The sequence below is a fragment of the Eumetopias jubatus genome, unplaced genomic scaffold (genome assembly GCF_037043125.1).
Source record: "Eumetopias jubatus isolate StellerSeaLion01/CBP00866 unplaced genomic scaffold, mEumJub1_p1.0 scaffold_17, whole genome shotgun sequence".
Classification (NCBI taxonomy): domain Eukaryota; kingdom Metazoa; phylum Chordata; class Mammalia; order Carnivora; family Otariidae; genus Eumetopias; species Eumetopias jubatus.
In genome coordinates, this window is record NW_028274823.1 from 30379891 (window position 1) to 30396924 (window position 17034).

The 17034-nt window shown below is 36.7% G+C and overlaps 1 protein-coding gene and 1 pseudogene across 4 annotated transcripts in view; one reads left to right on the forward strand and one right to left on the reverse strand.

Moving 5' to 3' along the window:
- Window positions 1-17034, forward strand: part of HPSE2 (heparanase 2 (inactive)) — a 667506-nt gene that overhangs the window by 60826 nt on the left and 589646 nt on the right. For 2 of the 4 annotated variants that reach the window (XM_028098764.1, XM_028098765.1), the window contains exon 3: window positions 6128-6289. The exons of 1 other annotated variant lie outside the window; for it this stretch is intronic. In XM_028098764.1, coding sequence (XP_027954565.1) covers window positions 6128-6289 — 162 coding nt within the window. Of the gene's footprint in view, window positions 1-6110; window positions 6290-17034 lie in introns of all 4 variants that reach the window. One more of the 4 variants, XM_088019878.1, reaches the window with a different exon arrangement.
- LOC114205354 (U1 small nuclear ribonucleoprotein A pseudogene) lies at window positions 13274-14165 on the reverse strand (annotated as a pseudogene).

The following is a 17034-nucleotide window of genomic DNA, read 5'->3' on the forward strand; positions in this document are numbered from 1 at the left end:
AAGAGTGGTACTGTGATGTTCTAGGAGTAGATTTCTTTGTAATGATTCTTTTTGTTGAACTTCTTGGATCTGTGAATTAATAATTTTTGTCAAATTTGGGACTTTTTTGATTATTTTTTGAAATAATTTTCTGTCCTTCTCTCTCCTCTTTGATGAGTTGCTTCATTTTATTACATAATACTTTGAGGCTTTGCTCATTTTTCCTTGATCTTTTTCTGTTTTTCATGTTAGGTCATTTCTATTCATCTGTCTTCACATACTGATTCTTTCTCTTGCCCTCTCAGTTCTGCTGCTAAGCCCATCTAGTGCATTTTTCATTTCAGTAACTGTACTTTTCAACTATCGACTATCCATTTGTTCCTCTTTTTAAATTTTAGAAATTTTTTAATTTTATTTTTTTAAAAGATTTTATTTATTTGTCAGAGAGAAAGACAGAGAGCACAAGCAGGGGGAGAGGCAGGCAGAGGGAGAAGCAGGCTCCCTGCTGAGCAAGGAGTCTGATGCGGGACTTGATCCCAGGATCCTGGGATCATGACCTGAGCCGAAAGCAGCCACTTAACCAACTGAGCCACTCAGTCATCCCTGTTCCTCTTTTTTTAAGTAAAAGTTTCTATTTGTTTCATTTGTCTGTTCCTTGAGTCATTATTAGGTTTTTCTTTAATTATTTAAACAGGTTTCTTTTAATTTTTAAAACATATTTATAATCTATTGTTTTTCTTTTTTTAAGATTATTTATTTATTTATTTATTTATTTATTTATTTGACAGAGAGGAAGGAGCCCGACACGGGGCTCGATCCCAGAACCTGGGATCATGGCCTGAGCCTAAGGCAGTGGCCCAACCAGCTGAGCCACCCAGGTGCCCCTATTTGAAGTCTTCGTATGCCCTGCCAATATACAGTTAGCTCTAACTGATTGTTTTTGTTTTTTTTTTTTGAGTTTGAGTCACACTTCCGTTTTTTTTGCATGACATAATTTTTTGTTGGAAACTGGACATTTAGATATATCATAGCCAATCTGTAATTTAGGTTTTTCCCCTGATAATTGTTGTTCTGCTTTTTAAAAAATAAATTATTCGGACTTAATCTTTTTATCCTACCACTGGTATTTCTTCTGTTCTTAAAATTATTATTATTATTATTTTTTTAGGTTGGCGTCCTAGGGTTCACCTCTGAGTCTTAATAGCTTAGTGATCACCCAATGATTGTTCAGTAGCTCTGTTTCAAACAGTTTGAATCCCTAATCTCTAAGGCTTCTGCTTTCTGCTGTTGGATTTCTGTAGGGATTGGTAAAAATGTTCAGTTTTATGATAATTTTTAAGTCTGCCTCACCATTTACTTTCCTCCCAACCTCTTGAGTTTGTTTATGGTTTCCCAGTTAACCAGTTTTGCGTGAAGAATCCTAGGCTGAATATCCTCTGCATGTGCACACAGCCTCCCAGTCAGCCAGGGATGCATGGCAAACTTCTGTAGCTCATTTTTATATCTTTCAAAGTTCTAGGATCTCCCTGTTAAAATTTTTGGCTGGTCCACTAGTCTGTCACTTGCACCAACAAGAACTACAGCTTTAGGTTAATAGAACTGTGGGTTACTAATTGATTAAAGAATGGAGAAAGATGTATCACAGAAAGAAGCAAGAACAAAAATACAAACATGATCATACTCACATGTCCAGAAGTCCTGATGGGCAATAACTTGATGTTAGGGTATGACCTTTGGGGCAGGACGCTTTCTTCCTTGTTGCTTCCCTCAGGGTATATGTTGGGTCTTTGGTATCCTTGAACTATATCAGAATAAAGACCATAGGGGGAGATGAGAAGATGACATATGGATAGCTTGATATTTGGAACTACTTTGATCACATAGCAATAAAGAATATCAGCAGGAAGGAGAGAGCTAGCAGGAGGAGGAGAGAGGTTTAGAGATCATTCACTCCATCAACTTTTCAATTTGGTAGACCAGGAGAAAGCCAAGGCACAAGGATGTTAAGTTTTTAGTCTATAGTTTCATGATTAATTGGTAAATTAGTTGAAATTCATACCTAAGTCTCCTGGCTTTGAATCTTTATTTTTTCTATCATGTCTGACAAAGAAAAGCATAAGTTTTTGTAGAGCCATAAAATTTTTGAGCTAAAAATGAGCTAAAGGTATAATAATATCCTCCAGTAACAACTTTCCAATATTAATATAATTATTATTAGCACCCACTGAAACAACCAGCACTTGTTGAATGTCTAATATGTCCCTATCACTGTCTGTATAAGCTCATTACAAATATGCTGTTAATATTCTCATTTTAAAAAATTAGGAAAGGAGAGATTTAGTGATTTGTCTGAGAGCTGTCAGAAAGTAAGTGATAAAAAAAAGTAAGTGATAGAGCTGGGATCTAAACTTGGGTATGTTTGAATTCAAAGCATCTGCCTTTAATATCTGTTATGTTGCCTCATATAATGTTGGTGAAAGTACTTTAACCCTGTACTTGGCAGGCTTTAATGACTATACTGAAATCATTTTATGGTGCCTATGTCACCTAGACTCTGCTTGAATATCTCCAGGGTTGGGAAACTCACCCCATCTTCAAGTAGCTCCTTTCCTTATATGACCACTTCTGTTGTTATAGTTCTCTCATATGTCTTTTGGTTACTCCTATAATGTTTGGCTTTCTGTATTTATACAGAATAAGTCAGTTTTCTCTTCTATATGAAGCCAGTCATCTTTAATGTTTTCTTTGCCAGGTTCAACACTTTTTTCAGCTATTTTTTAAAAATAAAATTATTTCCCATCTTGGCACTTTTCTTTGGGTGGACTGTAGATGAGAAACTATTACAGGTGGAAAACATATAATACTACAAGTAGAGTATTATAATAACAAAAATAGTAATAGCTACCCTTTATAGAGTTCTTATTATGTGGCATGCATAGTGCTAAATCTTTTATGACTCTTTACAATAACAGCATGAAGAAATAGGCTTACAGAAGCATTGTTGTCTGTCACTTCTGCAGCTAATAAGTGACCACCAAGCTAGAATTTGAACCAAGGTCTGCTTTAACTCCGACTCTTTACTGTGCTGCCCTTGGCTGGCATGGAATTCAGGGTGGCTATGTTACCTCCTGTGTTCTGGATGTTCTGGTTCTGTTAATTTAGTCTAAGAATTGTGTTAATCTTTTTGGCAGCAATATCATATTTGGCAGCATATTACTGGCTTACATAAAGCTTGTATTCAACTAAAACCTATAAAACTTAATAAGATCTTAAATATTTGAGTTTCTGTCTGGTCTGGCCTTAACCTCTCATGTAATTAATTTTCAGTATAAATGCAAGGCTTTGTGTTCATTTCTTTGTCTTGGGGATTTCAGCCTAAGTTTCTAGGTTGTCAAGATAATTTTGAATTTTGAATCTGTCATCTACATTAACTCTTCTTCCAGATGTATATGACCATGTACATCTTTGATAAGTATCCTTTTTTGTTTGTTTATCTAGTTTTTGATACAATTTCAAACAGATCAAGGGTGAATAAAGAATCTGTATGGCATATCTATTTTTTCCCCCAAACATTGTTGTGGTGTACATTTCTAAAGTCTCAGACATATATTTGGCCATGTCCATGGTTTTCTTTTCTTACTATTATTAAGATAATATGGTCACTTCATTTTAAGGTTCTGGTTGGAATGATGTTGAGGCTATCAGTTATAATATTTGCTTTCTCTGCCTTCTGAGCAAGACATTTATTACGTAGGAAATAGAGAGTTTGGTAGATGTTCTACTTTTGTATTAGACTCCTATTAGAAGATATCTGAATAATTTAAACTCCACTCTATATAGTATATTTGGTATAAGTTTTGTAATGTTTTCTGGGCAAGTATCATACATATTTCTTTTCTGGATAGACCATCTATGGTATGCTGCTGTAATAGTATAATTAGGTTTTTCTCTTTAGTCCCTCAGTTTTATTATTTACCATACTTTATTGTTAAATTCATGCATTTCTATGTGGGAGTAACTTTTGGAAAGATCACTGGAATGGCTTTGAAAATTTCTGTATTTGGGGACTGACCATGCACTGTGAACTTGAGCAAGTCACTTAAGCTTTGTGGACCTCAGTTTCCTCATATATACAATAGGGATAGTAATATTCTTTATCATTTAGGATTACAAAAACAGGTCAGGATTTTGAAAATAAGAAACTGATATCTCACATAACAAGAAATCAAGAGGTGGGCAGTCTCTAGGACAAGTAGGGTAGCTATGGGAGCTCCTTAAAAACATTAGGGACTTAGGCTCTTCCGAGCTTTCATTTCACCATCCTTAGTGTGTAGTCCTTTGCCCTCTGGCTTCTTGAGTCATTGCCACAAAATTACTTCTTTAACTCTGGGCTTCATGTCTATGTTTGAGATATAAGGAATAGGAAAGGCTAACAGGCTAAAGGAAAAAGATCCTGGCTTTCTCTTAGGTTTTGTCACTAAGTTTAAGTCCCCCTAAGCATGCCTGCCTGCAGCTCATTGGCCAGAATCATGTTATATGGTCACCCCTTGCTTCAAGGAAAGCTGGGAAATTGTTTATTTTCGTGTTTTAGTCTCTATAATAGAGGAAAGCAAAGTAGAAGGGACTGTGTGTAGGGTTTGGGTCAGCTAGTTAACAATATCTGCCACATTCATAGGATTATTGGAAGGATTCAATTATACAGTGTAATAAGTTCTCCTCTCATTCTATTGATGGTCTTAAAAACTAGAGTGTATCTTGAATTAATTTATTCTACTTTTGTATTCAAGCCTCAGAAAATCTATGAGAGTAGTTACTTGAATGTTAAATGAGTTCACTTTATTGCCTACAGTCTAGAAATTGGCATAAATAGGTTTAGGAATAAATACTGCATTGTTTCCAACCAGCTCCCCTGTTTTCAACCAAGATTAAGAACCATTCCCACATCTGGCTAATCTTTGTGTAACATACATCCTCACCCTCATTGTCATGGGTTTGTATTTATATCTGGGCTTCTCTGTTAGGGCTATGTTGATTGGTTTGAAGATTATTTGTCTAGAACAGTGTCCCATCTTTCATGCCACATGCCCTGTTTTCTCTTTGAGCATTGCTGAAAGAACCAAATCTTTCCTATTGGTACAATTAACATGGGCATTACTTTTTTCCCTTCCAAAGCCATTGGTGTCAACAGTGACAGAGCAGTGATTATTATTATTATTATTATTTTTAGCATTTTCTCCTAAAGTCCTTCAATTTGCTGCACAAAACTTGGAAGTTCCTAGAGCTGTCATCCAGATTGCTGCTGATAAACATCATTTGTTTCAATGATAATCAGCTGAATTATATCTTAATTTGTAAAATAAACAAATAACTTTAGGGCATCAAAGCTCCCTAGTAATTGGGAAACATTCTAGGAGAATGTTTGTTTTGAGGAAGACTATTTTCTGGAGGATACTTCTGCTTTGGGTGAAAATCATACTGAAGAATAAAAAGCAGCCTGTCACTAATGGGGAAATAATTGGGAAAGAGGCAGATCTGTGAAGTGACTCTAGCCCTCCTCTTGCTTTCTTCAGTGACCCACAAAATACTTATAGATTTAAAGAGTTATTTATGAGTCAGAATGTAGCCAGAGGCACATGAAAGATGGCAGGAGAAATCCTGAGCAGCTAACCCACAGAATGACAGCCCTAATTTGAGCTCAATGGGCTAGCTGGGAGGTAAATTTGAAAATAGGCCACATATCCTGAATATTCATGCAGGAGCTATCACCTGGTCCTACAGCATGAGGTAGAGGAAATAATCATAGTCACTAGTGTTCAGACAAAGTTGTTAAGAAAAGGCCCTGGGAAGTGCATAAGTCCTAGAGGTGAGCTGAGAGTAGAATGGAGGAGTGAGAATCTTAAATGAGGTCACAGTGAGTAATAAAATGGAAATTGCCAAAGAATTTGGAAATGACCAGAGAAACTTGCAGAATGTATCATGAAGTTGGAGGCTCTTCAGGTTTATTACTTACGAATCTCTTCATTCTGATGAAATACTGGTAGTTTATAAATTCTGTCATTTTGGGTGAAACAAGACTTTGATGTGTACATGGTTTTTTGTTTTTTTGTTTTGTTTTGTTTTTGCTGCCTGCATTTATTTCTTTTTGTAGACATTGTTCGAAGTGATGTTGCCCTGGATAAACAGAAAGGCTGCAAGATTGCTCAGCACCCTGATGTTATGCTGGAGCTCCAACGGGAGAAGGCAGCTCAGATGCATCTTGTTCTTCTAAAGGAGCAATTCTCTAATACTTACAGTAATCTCATATTAACAGGTAAGGCTATTGGAGTCATCTGGAATCTTAGAGTATTATAGATTGTTGGCCTCCATTAGTTAACAACTTGATGCCTGGGAGACATTAAAGGGGCTCTAGATGAGCCCACATCTGTCTGTCTCCTCCACTATATCCCTTTTTAAATTGTGGTGACTTTTGTCTTCCTATAAAAAATATTTCTTGCAGTTTACAGATGTATTTTGGCTTGAGGTTATAGGCAACTCAGCATGTGTGTTCTCAAAAGACAGAACCAATGGAAACCTAATGAAGCCTTATAAAAATATGACTTTTTAGATGTGTGCCAGTAGATTTGAAAGAATTACTAAATTTGGTGTCTAAGAAGCAGCTATTTTCCTCTTTCTGTGTATGCCCTTTCTATGAACCCAGTGAACATAAAGATGAAATGTAAAAGAGATAATGATCCACAGGCTGAGCTGAGAATGTTCTATTCCTGGTGGAGTTTGAAAATATCTGGAGAATTTGATTTTCTTTTTAAGAGCAAAGAGGCTATGAGACAGCCATACTCCCTTACATCCTTGGTTCAAGGAGGGAAGTGAATTTGTGTGAGAGCTCAAAGGAGAAGCAACTTTTTGCAGGGCTGCCTGAAAACTTGGCTGGTAAAGAGCATGTGAGTTGCATGCTTTTGTCAAACTGGAGAAGATTCTAATAGCAGACTCTCATGTAAGAATCATGGAGGACTTGAGATGGACTAAGAAGAGCTGTTTAAGTTACCTCCATTTTCTTGAGGGCATGCAAGGCATACCTGCATATATTGATCTAAATAAAGTTTAACAAATCAAAAGTGTCTGTTTCCCCTTGTTTATGAATATTTAAAAAATAAAGAGATGGAATGTCTGACAGGCTATGAACATCTCACACTTATTTTTGTAAACTCCAAGTTAGGAAAATTTTAACTTTTTTTAACAGGCTTCCTGGCATTTCACCAGGAATTGCTGAGTGGCAACCAAATTGTTTTGCTTTAGAAAAGGCACAAGTCTCTTCCAACTTTTCATCTTGTACCTGGTGGAAAACCCAACAGCACGAGATGAAAGCCGGATTTAAATGTGGCTTTGGTGAGCAGAGAAGAGGATTACGGATTTCATAAGTATAGGCCTTGTTTTTTTGCCCTTTGATAGGTCATTAAGGAGGGAAAACTCAAAAGTGATTTATGGCCAATGAATTATTTCCCTAAGTTGGTTAATGACACTGTTTAAGTTTAGATGTTTGGGAAGAACATAGATTTTTATCCAAATTTCTTTATTCTGTCTCAGTACTTACATGTACTTAGTATTTTCAAATTCAGTTATTAGAAATGAAATATTTTTATTCCATTCTTATTTTAATTTTAGGTCCATATTAAAGAGGTCAGCCCCCATGTTCTTTAATGTGGCATAGAAAGGGCTTAAAGTAATTCTAACCCTAAACTTTGGATCCAGATTGTAGCTTGAAGGCATATTATCTTTGAAAACACAAGTGTTCTATTGAGTTCAATGGAATCTTTTCTAATTCTCAGTAACATAATCCCTTTGGATGTTTATTCGCAGTTCAAACTGTTGGAATCAACATTGTCAACTTTTACCCTGACAACTTGCTTACTTTCCACTAAACAAACTTACCCTAGAGAAGAGCCTCTTTCCTGCTCTTACTTCTCCCAAGCTGCTTCAAAGAGTCCTCAGGCATTTTCCACATTTTTCACCCAAATGCGTGTACAGAGGTGGTACCTTGCTGCAGACAGAGCATTTGGTGTGCCCCAGTTTGTTTACATGAAAGTTCACAAGGTTTTGGTTCCAGGTGTTGGGAAGAGATGGAGTCATTTCAATTTAGCACCAATGATAAAACTATTTTAATGTCCTTGAACCGAGTCTTTGATTTTACACAGTGTGGTTTCCTAATTGTTATGAATTTTAATCCTTGATTTCTTGTATAAATTTTGAGAACATGGTCTCCAGACAGCTAAACATAATATTTAAACATAACTAAACTAACTTTTGTAAATATTTCCCTTTTCAGTGATGAATGTATATTGGTAAGGAGGGTGAGGTTGAAGGGGCAGAGACCTCTCAAATGAAGTGACTTTCTTTACCAACATGTTCAGAACACCTACTCTAGGATTTCTGCTTGGTGATGTTCTACTTATTTTGTATAACTCTGGCATAATATTTGAAATGTCTGCAATGAAAGTATTTATGTGGAACAGGATGAGGAAACTGGGCCTCCAAAAATCTCAGAAAGAGCTCATTTTCTTCAAACTTCTGCCCTCCTCTCAACCCTTCTCAATTCTTTACATAAATAATTATATAATTATTTATTTCATGTATATGGGTAGCAGGGTATCATAATTGTTTCCTGGTCAGTTGTGGTATATTCTTTATTTTAAAATTGGATAACTAAGATCATAGTATGGGAAAAAGTTAATAAAGTCAGCATAGTAGAAAATTGATAAAGTGAAATGTCAGAGTTAAAAGCATATTAAAAATGATGGTTGTTGCCCTCCACTTCACTAGCAAGCCCTCATTCTTAGATATTCCCTCTTTGGCTGATGTTACTATCAGCGTTGAGGTGAGAGGCATGCCTTCATACTCTGCATTCCAGCTCATGATCTTTCTTAAACAGCTACTCCTCAGATGCTGGCAAATGATATTCTAGGTCTTCTGACCAATCAATAAAAGGAAACAGCTCTGCAGTCCTTAGTGACAGCCCAGTTAACAGAAACTAATAACAATTCTTTAATGTGTATATCTTATTGACGTATTCCTCCTTATATCATAGTTTTGGAAAAGTGGATTGTATTTTTGCATGGTATTAAACATGTCTTAATGTTTTCATGCAAATGATTTACATAGCAATGGAAATAATGTTAGCCTCACATAATCTAGAGGGTTTTTGAAATAAACTCCAAGGTTTTGGGAAGGTGATGGAGTAATACCAATAGAACATCAGTGATAGAACTATTTTAACTGGTGACAAGTAACATGCTGCACTTTTCACACTGACTCACAGTGCATGGATGTATGCTTCTGTAGCTTCCAGTTTGTCCCAGAGCTTTTAAGAAAGAACAGCGATTGTTCTTCCATTTCTTTGTGTTCTCATGATTCTTAATGTAATAATGTTCTATATATTTGTTGGAAATGTTCTGCTGTGTATATGATGAATGAATTCACTTGAGATAATTTTGACAGCTAATTAATAACTTTTATAGGTTCAGATTCAATTATTCATTTCCCCTCACCTTGCCCCACTCCCATACTTTTTGAGGTGTAGATTCACCTTTTGTGGTAGATTCCTATAATCAACTGAAAAAGTCAGCCTTAAGGGGCAATGTATTTTCTAGGATTTTGTTTAGAACGTAAGCTTCTGGAGGGCAAGCAATGTTATAATTGTACAGCATTCTGCATAAATGAGGTCAAATTTAAACAAAATTTATTTGTGATGTGAAGTCATAGTCAAGCCTCTATAACCAGGCAGCCTGAACGGAAACTATTATAAATGGATGGCATTAGCTAAGATGCTTTCCAGTGAGGACTCTTCTCATGTTAATTGCTGCCACTTTTTGTTTTGTACCTCCTCTTTCAGTCTTAGATTCCAAAGTGGATTGGGATACCTATGGTCAGCTTTACTGTGTTACTGTGGCAAATGAATTGAGCAAAAGAAGCTCATACTTCCCTGTTGTGGCCTATTCTTCTAACTTTAGTTGAACAAAGGGCTCAAATCAATGGAAGGAGAACTGTTCTTTCAGTTCCCATAAATCATAATTGCTCAGAGGACTGTTTCCAGGTCTTTTAAATTATTTGCATTACATTCTATGGTATTAAATATAACTTTAACCATTTCTCTGTCAATGTACATTAATCTATATGTTGAAACATTTATTTCTGTAGAGTAGATTTCTCAATGTGGGATGTCTGGGTCAAAAGGTTTGTATTTTTAAATTTTATAAAATCAGGGTTTTTGTGGTATAATTTATAAGAAAAAATAAATTTTGACAAATGTATATATCATAGAGTCAAATAGCCACCACCACCATCAAGATATAGATTCCCCTCACCCTAGAAGTTCTCGCGTCTCCCTTTGCAATCTCCTTTCCCTCCCTTCAGTCTTTAGTTGTATCTGGTCTGATATTTGTTCCTAAATGTCATATAAATGGAATAATAAAGTGGTTGTGTGTCTGATTTCTTTCACTTATCATAATTCTTTTTGAGATTCATTCACTTGTTGCATATATCAGCATTTCATTCCTTTTTATTGCTGAGTAATTTTTAATGTTGTGAACATGCTACAACTTTTTGTCCATTTCTCTGTTGGTTTGTTTCTAGTTTTTAGTGATTATGAATAAAGCCACTATAAACATTTGCTCTCAGCTCTTTGTGTTAATGTATTTTTTCTTTTTCTTAGGTAGTACAGTACCTAGGAGTGGGAATGATTGATTTCATGGTGTCTGTTTTAACTTAAAAGAAGCTGTCAGATTGTTTTTCAAAGTGGCTGAAGCTATCTTGTATTCCAATAGGATGTGAGAGTTCTAGTTCATCCACATTTTTCCAACAATTAGTATTGTCTGTCATTTTAATTTTAGCTACTCTAGTGAATATATAGTAGTATCTTGTGGTTTTAATTTGCAATTTACCTTATGACTAATGGTATTGAACATCTCTCATGTGTTTATTTGCCATCTATATATCTTCTTTGGTAAAGTGTTTTAAGCCTTTTGCCCATTTAAAAAAAATAATGAGTTTTGTTTTCTTACTATTGAGTTTTGAGAGTTCTGTATATATTTTGGGCTACAGGTCCTTTTTCAGATATGTGATTTGCAAATTTTTTTTCTGTGACTGTTTCCTTTTTTTTTTTTTTTTAGAGTGCGGAGGGGCAGAGGGTGAGGGAGAAAGAGAATCTTTTTTTTCTTTTTAAGGAGAGGGAGTGGGGAGGGTAGGAGCAGAGGGAGAGAGAATCTTAAGCAGGGCTCCTCAGGCCCAGTGCAGAGCCCAATGTCAGGCTCGACCTCACAACCCTGAGATCATGACCAGAGCTGAAATCAAGAGTCAGATGCTTAACTGACTGAGCCACCCAGACGCCCTGTCTTTTTCTTTTTTTTTTTTTTTCAGATTTTATTTACTTATTTGAGAGAGACAGAGATAGTGAGAGAGAGCACGAGCAGGGAGGAGAGGGATGCAGGGCTCCATCCCATCATCCCTGGGATGCTGACCTGAGCTGAAGACAGATGCTTAACCAACTGAGCCACCCAGGTGCCCTGTCTTTTTCTTTTCTTTTTTTTATTTTTTTAACAGTTTCTTTTAGAGAGCAGAGTCTTAATTTTGATGAAGTCTGATTTATGAATTTTTTTTGGTTTGTACTTAAAATTGTGATGCACCTTGCCAGATAATTTTCAGAAAAGATTATAGCAATTCCCATTCCCACAAGCAGTGTATGAGAGCAGTTATTTCCTGGCATTCTCATTAGCAATGGGATCAGTGTTCTTTTCAGGCTTTCTCAACCTAACAGGTGAGAACTATTATCTCACTGTTGCAATTTTCTGGTGATAGCTGGAGAGAGTATATTTTCACATATTTATTGTTGATTTGCATTTTGTTTTGTGAGTTACTTATTCATATTCTTTGTCCTTTTTTTTTAAATTGGTGTTGATCAGTTTGTGAGTACTGTTTGTGAATTAGGAATGTTAATCCTTTGTCATATGTATTGCAAACCATTTTCCTGATAGCATTCATCTTTTTACTCTGTTTTTAATTTAGAGCTTTAATTTCTTACTATAACTGGAATTTATGTTTATATTAGTGTGATGTAAGTATATCACATTATTTTCTTCCAAACTATGAATGCAGTTTTTAAAATAAAACATTCTTTTGCCACTAAATTGAAACATATATGTTATATATTATACTCCCACATATATGTGCCCCTGTTTCTGAACTGTATTTTCTGTCATTTTTCTATTCTTTATTTCTGTGCCAATGCTATACTGTTTTGATATCTGGTAAGGTTTATTAACCACTCTCTCATTCCCCCCCCCCAAGGTTTTCATAGCTATTCTCATATAATTACTTTTTGAAATGAGTTTCTCATTTCTTCCAGTTCAATAATACTCATCACTGGATTCTGATTGGAATTGTATTCAATTTATATCCTGATTTGGAGGGGATTGATATTTTTCTGATATTAAGTCTTCCACTTAAAAATATGTTACATCTCTTTACTTGTTCATTTCTTGTTTTATGTCATTTAAAAATATTTCATAAATTTTTTTCCTGTATTTTTTTTGTTTAACTTATTCTTTAATATTTTATACCTTTGCTAATGTTGAGAGTGAATTTCTTTCTCTTTATAACTTATTTCCAGTGTAAGAAAGAAGCTGTTGATCAAAGACAAAGGTAGATTTTGGTCTCTTTTCTAAATTTTACCAAGTATTTTCTATTTAATTTCTAAAAACCTCACAAACAATATTGAAAAATAGTGATAATGTTTGCTTTTCACATTTCAGTGAAATGACTTCATTATTTCATGTGCATAAACGTCTGAGTATTTATCCACTAAAACTAATACTTTAAAGTAAAAATATATTTTTTCAAAATGAGAGCAACTTTATTATTTTTATGATTATAGTAGAGATAAAAATATTTTTATTAATATACTTTTAGACATCTCTATCCATATACTCATATACATAAGCTATAAACATATAGGAAACACATACCAGTTTATACAAACCAAGAAATGTAATACATGCCTGTTATTTGTAACATTCTTTCTCAATATTTTGTGAACATCTTTCTATATCAAAGAATATAGGCTTATATTCTTTTTTTTTTTTTTACCTCCAAAAAACCATTTTAATTCCAACCTAACAGCGCCAGGTGCAATGTCTCGGGACAGACTCTGGGTACAATGCTGTGTGGCGATCACTCACTCACACATGGCTCTGAGAAGGCCCCCGAGGGGGACTTACCTTCAGGGGGCTGAGCCAAGGGGGGAAAGGGGTGGCCCCAGAACAGGGGGCAGGGGCAGGCAGGGGGAAAAGGTGCTACTTCTTGGCAAAGGAGATCTTCATGGCATTGTTCTGGGTGATCTTGAAGCCCTGCAGTGCGTCACGAGCAGCCCCTGCCTGTACCTCATTGTCAAACTCCACAAAGGCAATGTCGTGCCGCCCAGGGACCAGTTGGACCTCCTTGAAGCCAGGGAACTGGTTGAAAAGCATGGATAGCATGAGCTCGTTGGTCTCCTCGGGCAAGTTGGTGAGGAATAAGATGTGATTTGGTGGATTTTCTGAAAGAGGCTGAGCAGGCGGCATCTGCCCCGGCATAAGCTGCTGCGGGGGCATGGCCCCTGGCGGGATTTGGCCAGGAGCCAGGCCTATAGGTGGGATCATGCCAGGAGGCGGCATGTAGGGAGGCTGGCCAGGCATGTGGTGCATGATGCGGGGCGCCTGGGTCATCGGGCGCATGCCTGGGACAGGCTCCTGGACAGCCCCCACCACGGGGGCGGCTGTCCCACCCTGTACGGCCTTCTTGGCCACTGGGGTCTCCTGGCTCTTGGGCTTCCTCTTCTCCCGTTTGCGGTCCCGCTCCACGAAGGTGCCCTTCATCTTGGCAATGATATCCGAGTCAGTCTTGGCATACTGAATGCGCATGGGCTTGTCGTAGAAGGGGAAACCCTGCATGGAGCGCAGGGCATTGGTGGCGCTGCTGACCTCCTTGAAAATGACAAACGCCTGGCCCTTCATCTTCAGGCTTCGGGAAACCAGGATATCCAGGATCTGGCCAAACTGGGAGAAGATGGCGTAGAGGGACTTCTTCAGCTCATCCTTCTTGATCTTCTCGTTGAGAATGCTGATATAAATAGTGTGGTTGGGGCGGGTCTCGGGAACTGCCATGGAGAGAGATGCCGAGGTAGAGCTGAAAGAAGGAAAAAAGGTAACTTCAGCCCTGGGTTTCTCCAAATCCTCTGCCCCAAAGCGGTCTTAACGGACTGCTCAGGGATCTTCCTTCCAGGAGGAAGTCAGGAGAGGCGGGAAGGAGGCATAGCTTGGAAAACAAAGCGAAAGGAGGACCGCTTCCGCTCCCCCGCGTGGTAGAGGGAGATCTCCTAGGCTTATATTCTTTTTAATGGCTACATTAGAATTGTTTTATGGGTATATTGTAATTATTTAACTGATCTTTTATTGATAGACATCATGGTTGTCTTTATTTTTTCATGATTTTAAACAGTGCTGTGATGAACATCATTACATATGTATCTTTGTACACTTTCTAGAAGTATGGATGCTATGTCAAAGGAATGAACATTTAAACTTTTGATACATTTAGTAAGTGGACTTTTTTTGTAAATAGTAAATGGACTTTTAGGAAGGTCATGTCAATTTATACTTATACCAACAGTGCGTTAGAGAAAACTAATTTGTTTTTTGCTAACACCGATTATTTTCTTTTTATATGTGTTAGTGTAATAGATTATAATTGATATGACATTGTTTCTAATTATAGTTCATTGATTACTAATGAGGTTAACTGTCATTTTTATTTCTTTTACGAATTGTCTATTCTTTAGCCTGCTTTATTGGGTTATTGGTCAATTTCTTATTGAATTATAAGATCCTTTTTATATATCAGTGATAGTAATCCTTTGTCTTGTATATTCCAAAAAAGTATTCTTGGGCTTTTAAAATTTATTTTTGTTGAGTGCATAGTTTAGTAGTCTTTAAATTTTGTTTTTGTTTTCTGTATTTCTCTTCCTCAGTGTTCCTCCCTGGCAGGCTAGCAGTTTGGCTATGGTCTCTATTGCCCTTGGTGTTCCTAGCTCAACCAGGTTTTATCACGGTGTGTAGTTCTACTCTGCGATGATATTTGGGGTCTTGTACATCCAGCCTCTGGGCCACATGGCTTGCCTGAATTCTAGGTGTCTTGCAGCCTCTCTCACCACTTCTCCCTGGCAACTTCCCATCAACTCTTGTCTCTGGGCAGCAGGTTAGCAGTGTTGTTTTATTTTGTTTTTCCACTTAGTGAGTCTGGCTCTGGTTTTCCATCTCTCCCAGGGCACTTTTTATCTGCATTATCTCTTAGCAGTCAAACTACTGTGACATCACTCTGACAGTGATGAGGTTGACAGGTTTGGAACAGAGACTACTTTAGATATGGCAGTCAGGGAAGGCCTCTCTTAGCTGAGACTTTCCAGCTGTGTAATCAGTCATTAGTATTTTCTAAGCATCAGTGTCCCCATCATTAATAGGTTGGCAGTAATATATGCATTGCTTTTCTTTTTGGAGTTACTTTTGGGAATCATCGTCTCAGAGTATGTTATAACTAGAGAAATAGTGTTCTGATCTGTGTTTGAATAATAAGATAACGAATGTGAAATACTTTATAAATGAATCTGCTTCATGTCTTTATTAATGAAGGAATCACAGTGGTCCCTTGGTGCAGAAATACATAAGTAGTTGAGCAATTTTTAATTCTACCTAGTTATGTTCGTGCAACGTGTGAGCTTTGGAACCAGACAGTCTGAGTTTGACTCTAGAACAGCCGCTTACTAGCTTTCTTATCTTGGGCAAATTTTTATCCTCTCTTTAGCTTTGATTTCCTCAGGCATAAAATGGTGTTTGTATCTTACATATCTCAGAGAATTATTTGAGGATTAAATGAGATTGTGTGCATAATGCTTTAGCACAGTGCTCTCGTGTACAGTAAGTATCCCATATTTGTTAGATTTATTATTGTGATTAATTTTACTATATTTTCAAACGCAAATATTACTCTTGGGTAGCTCATTTTCTTTTCTGGTACTGAAATTTGTCTGTTTTTACAACGTCAGTTGACGAAATATGGTAAGATAAAACCAATCGGAAACTATTTTGAGCTCTGCTGTTAACTTGTGGTAACTTCATGATAAATCTCCCTACCACTCTGAACCTTGGATTTTTCAGTTATCTAGGATGTGTGTAAGCATCAGTAAAATAAAGCACAAAGCGTCACTCAGTTTCCTAGAAAAGAAAGGTCTGAAAACATGTCGTGTGGAAAGCATTGTTCATAATTTTTTGGTTAAGCATTTTGAGTTCCTTGAAGGCATGACACTAACTAGATGACTATTACTTGGTATTAGACTTTTCCTGATTATCCTAACATGAAGCTCTGATACTGAGCAGGACAGAAATTAGGTGGTATTCTACATATTATAATGAGTCTAATGCTGTTATCAACATAATGAAATGTCTACATAAAAGTCAGTGACCATATACAAGCACACAACCATGAGGTTAAATAAATGACTAGAAGTTCCCCTTTCCTCTAGCTGCTTTATGGTTGTTTTTTTTTTTAAAGATTTTATTTATTTATTTGACAGAGAGAGAGAGAGAGAGTGAGAGCGCACAAGTGGGGAGGGGGTGGTAGGGAGAGGGAGAAGCAGGCCCTCATGGAGCAGGGAGCCTGATGTGGGGCTCAATCCCAGGACCCCAGGATCATGACCTGAGCTGAAGGCAGACATTTAACCAACTGAGCCACCCAGGCATCCTGCTTTATGGTTTTAAGTACAAAGATACACTCAGTTGCTGGTAGGTCCTCTTATGAACCATTACATAAGTGAGAAAAATGTTTTTTACAAACTCAGTTTCTTATTCTTAGATTTAACAAACATAAAATTACGTTTCAGTAAATATGATAAGAAAATACATAACATAAAAAGGATATAATTATGCAAACATTACATTTTGTTCTATTGACACTTAGTATAATCACTAAAGGATATCTTTA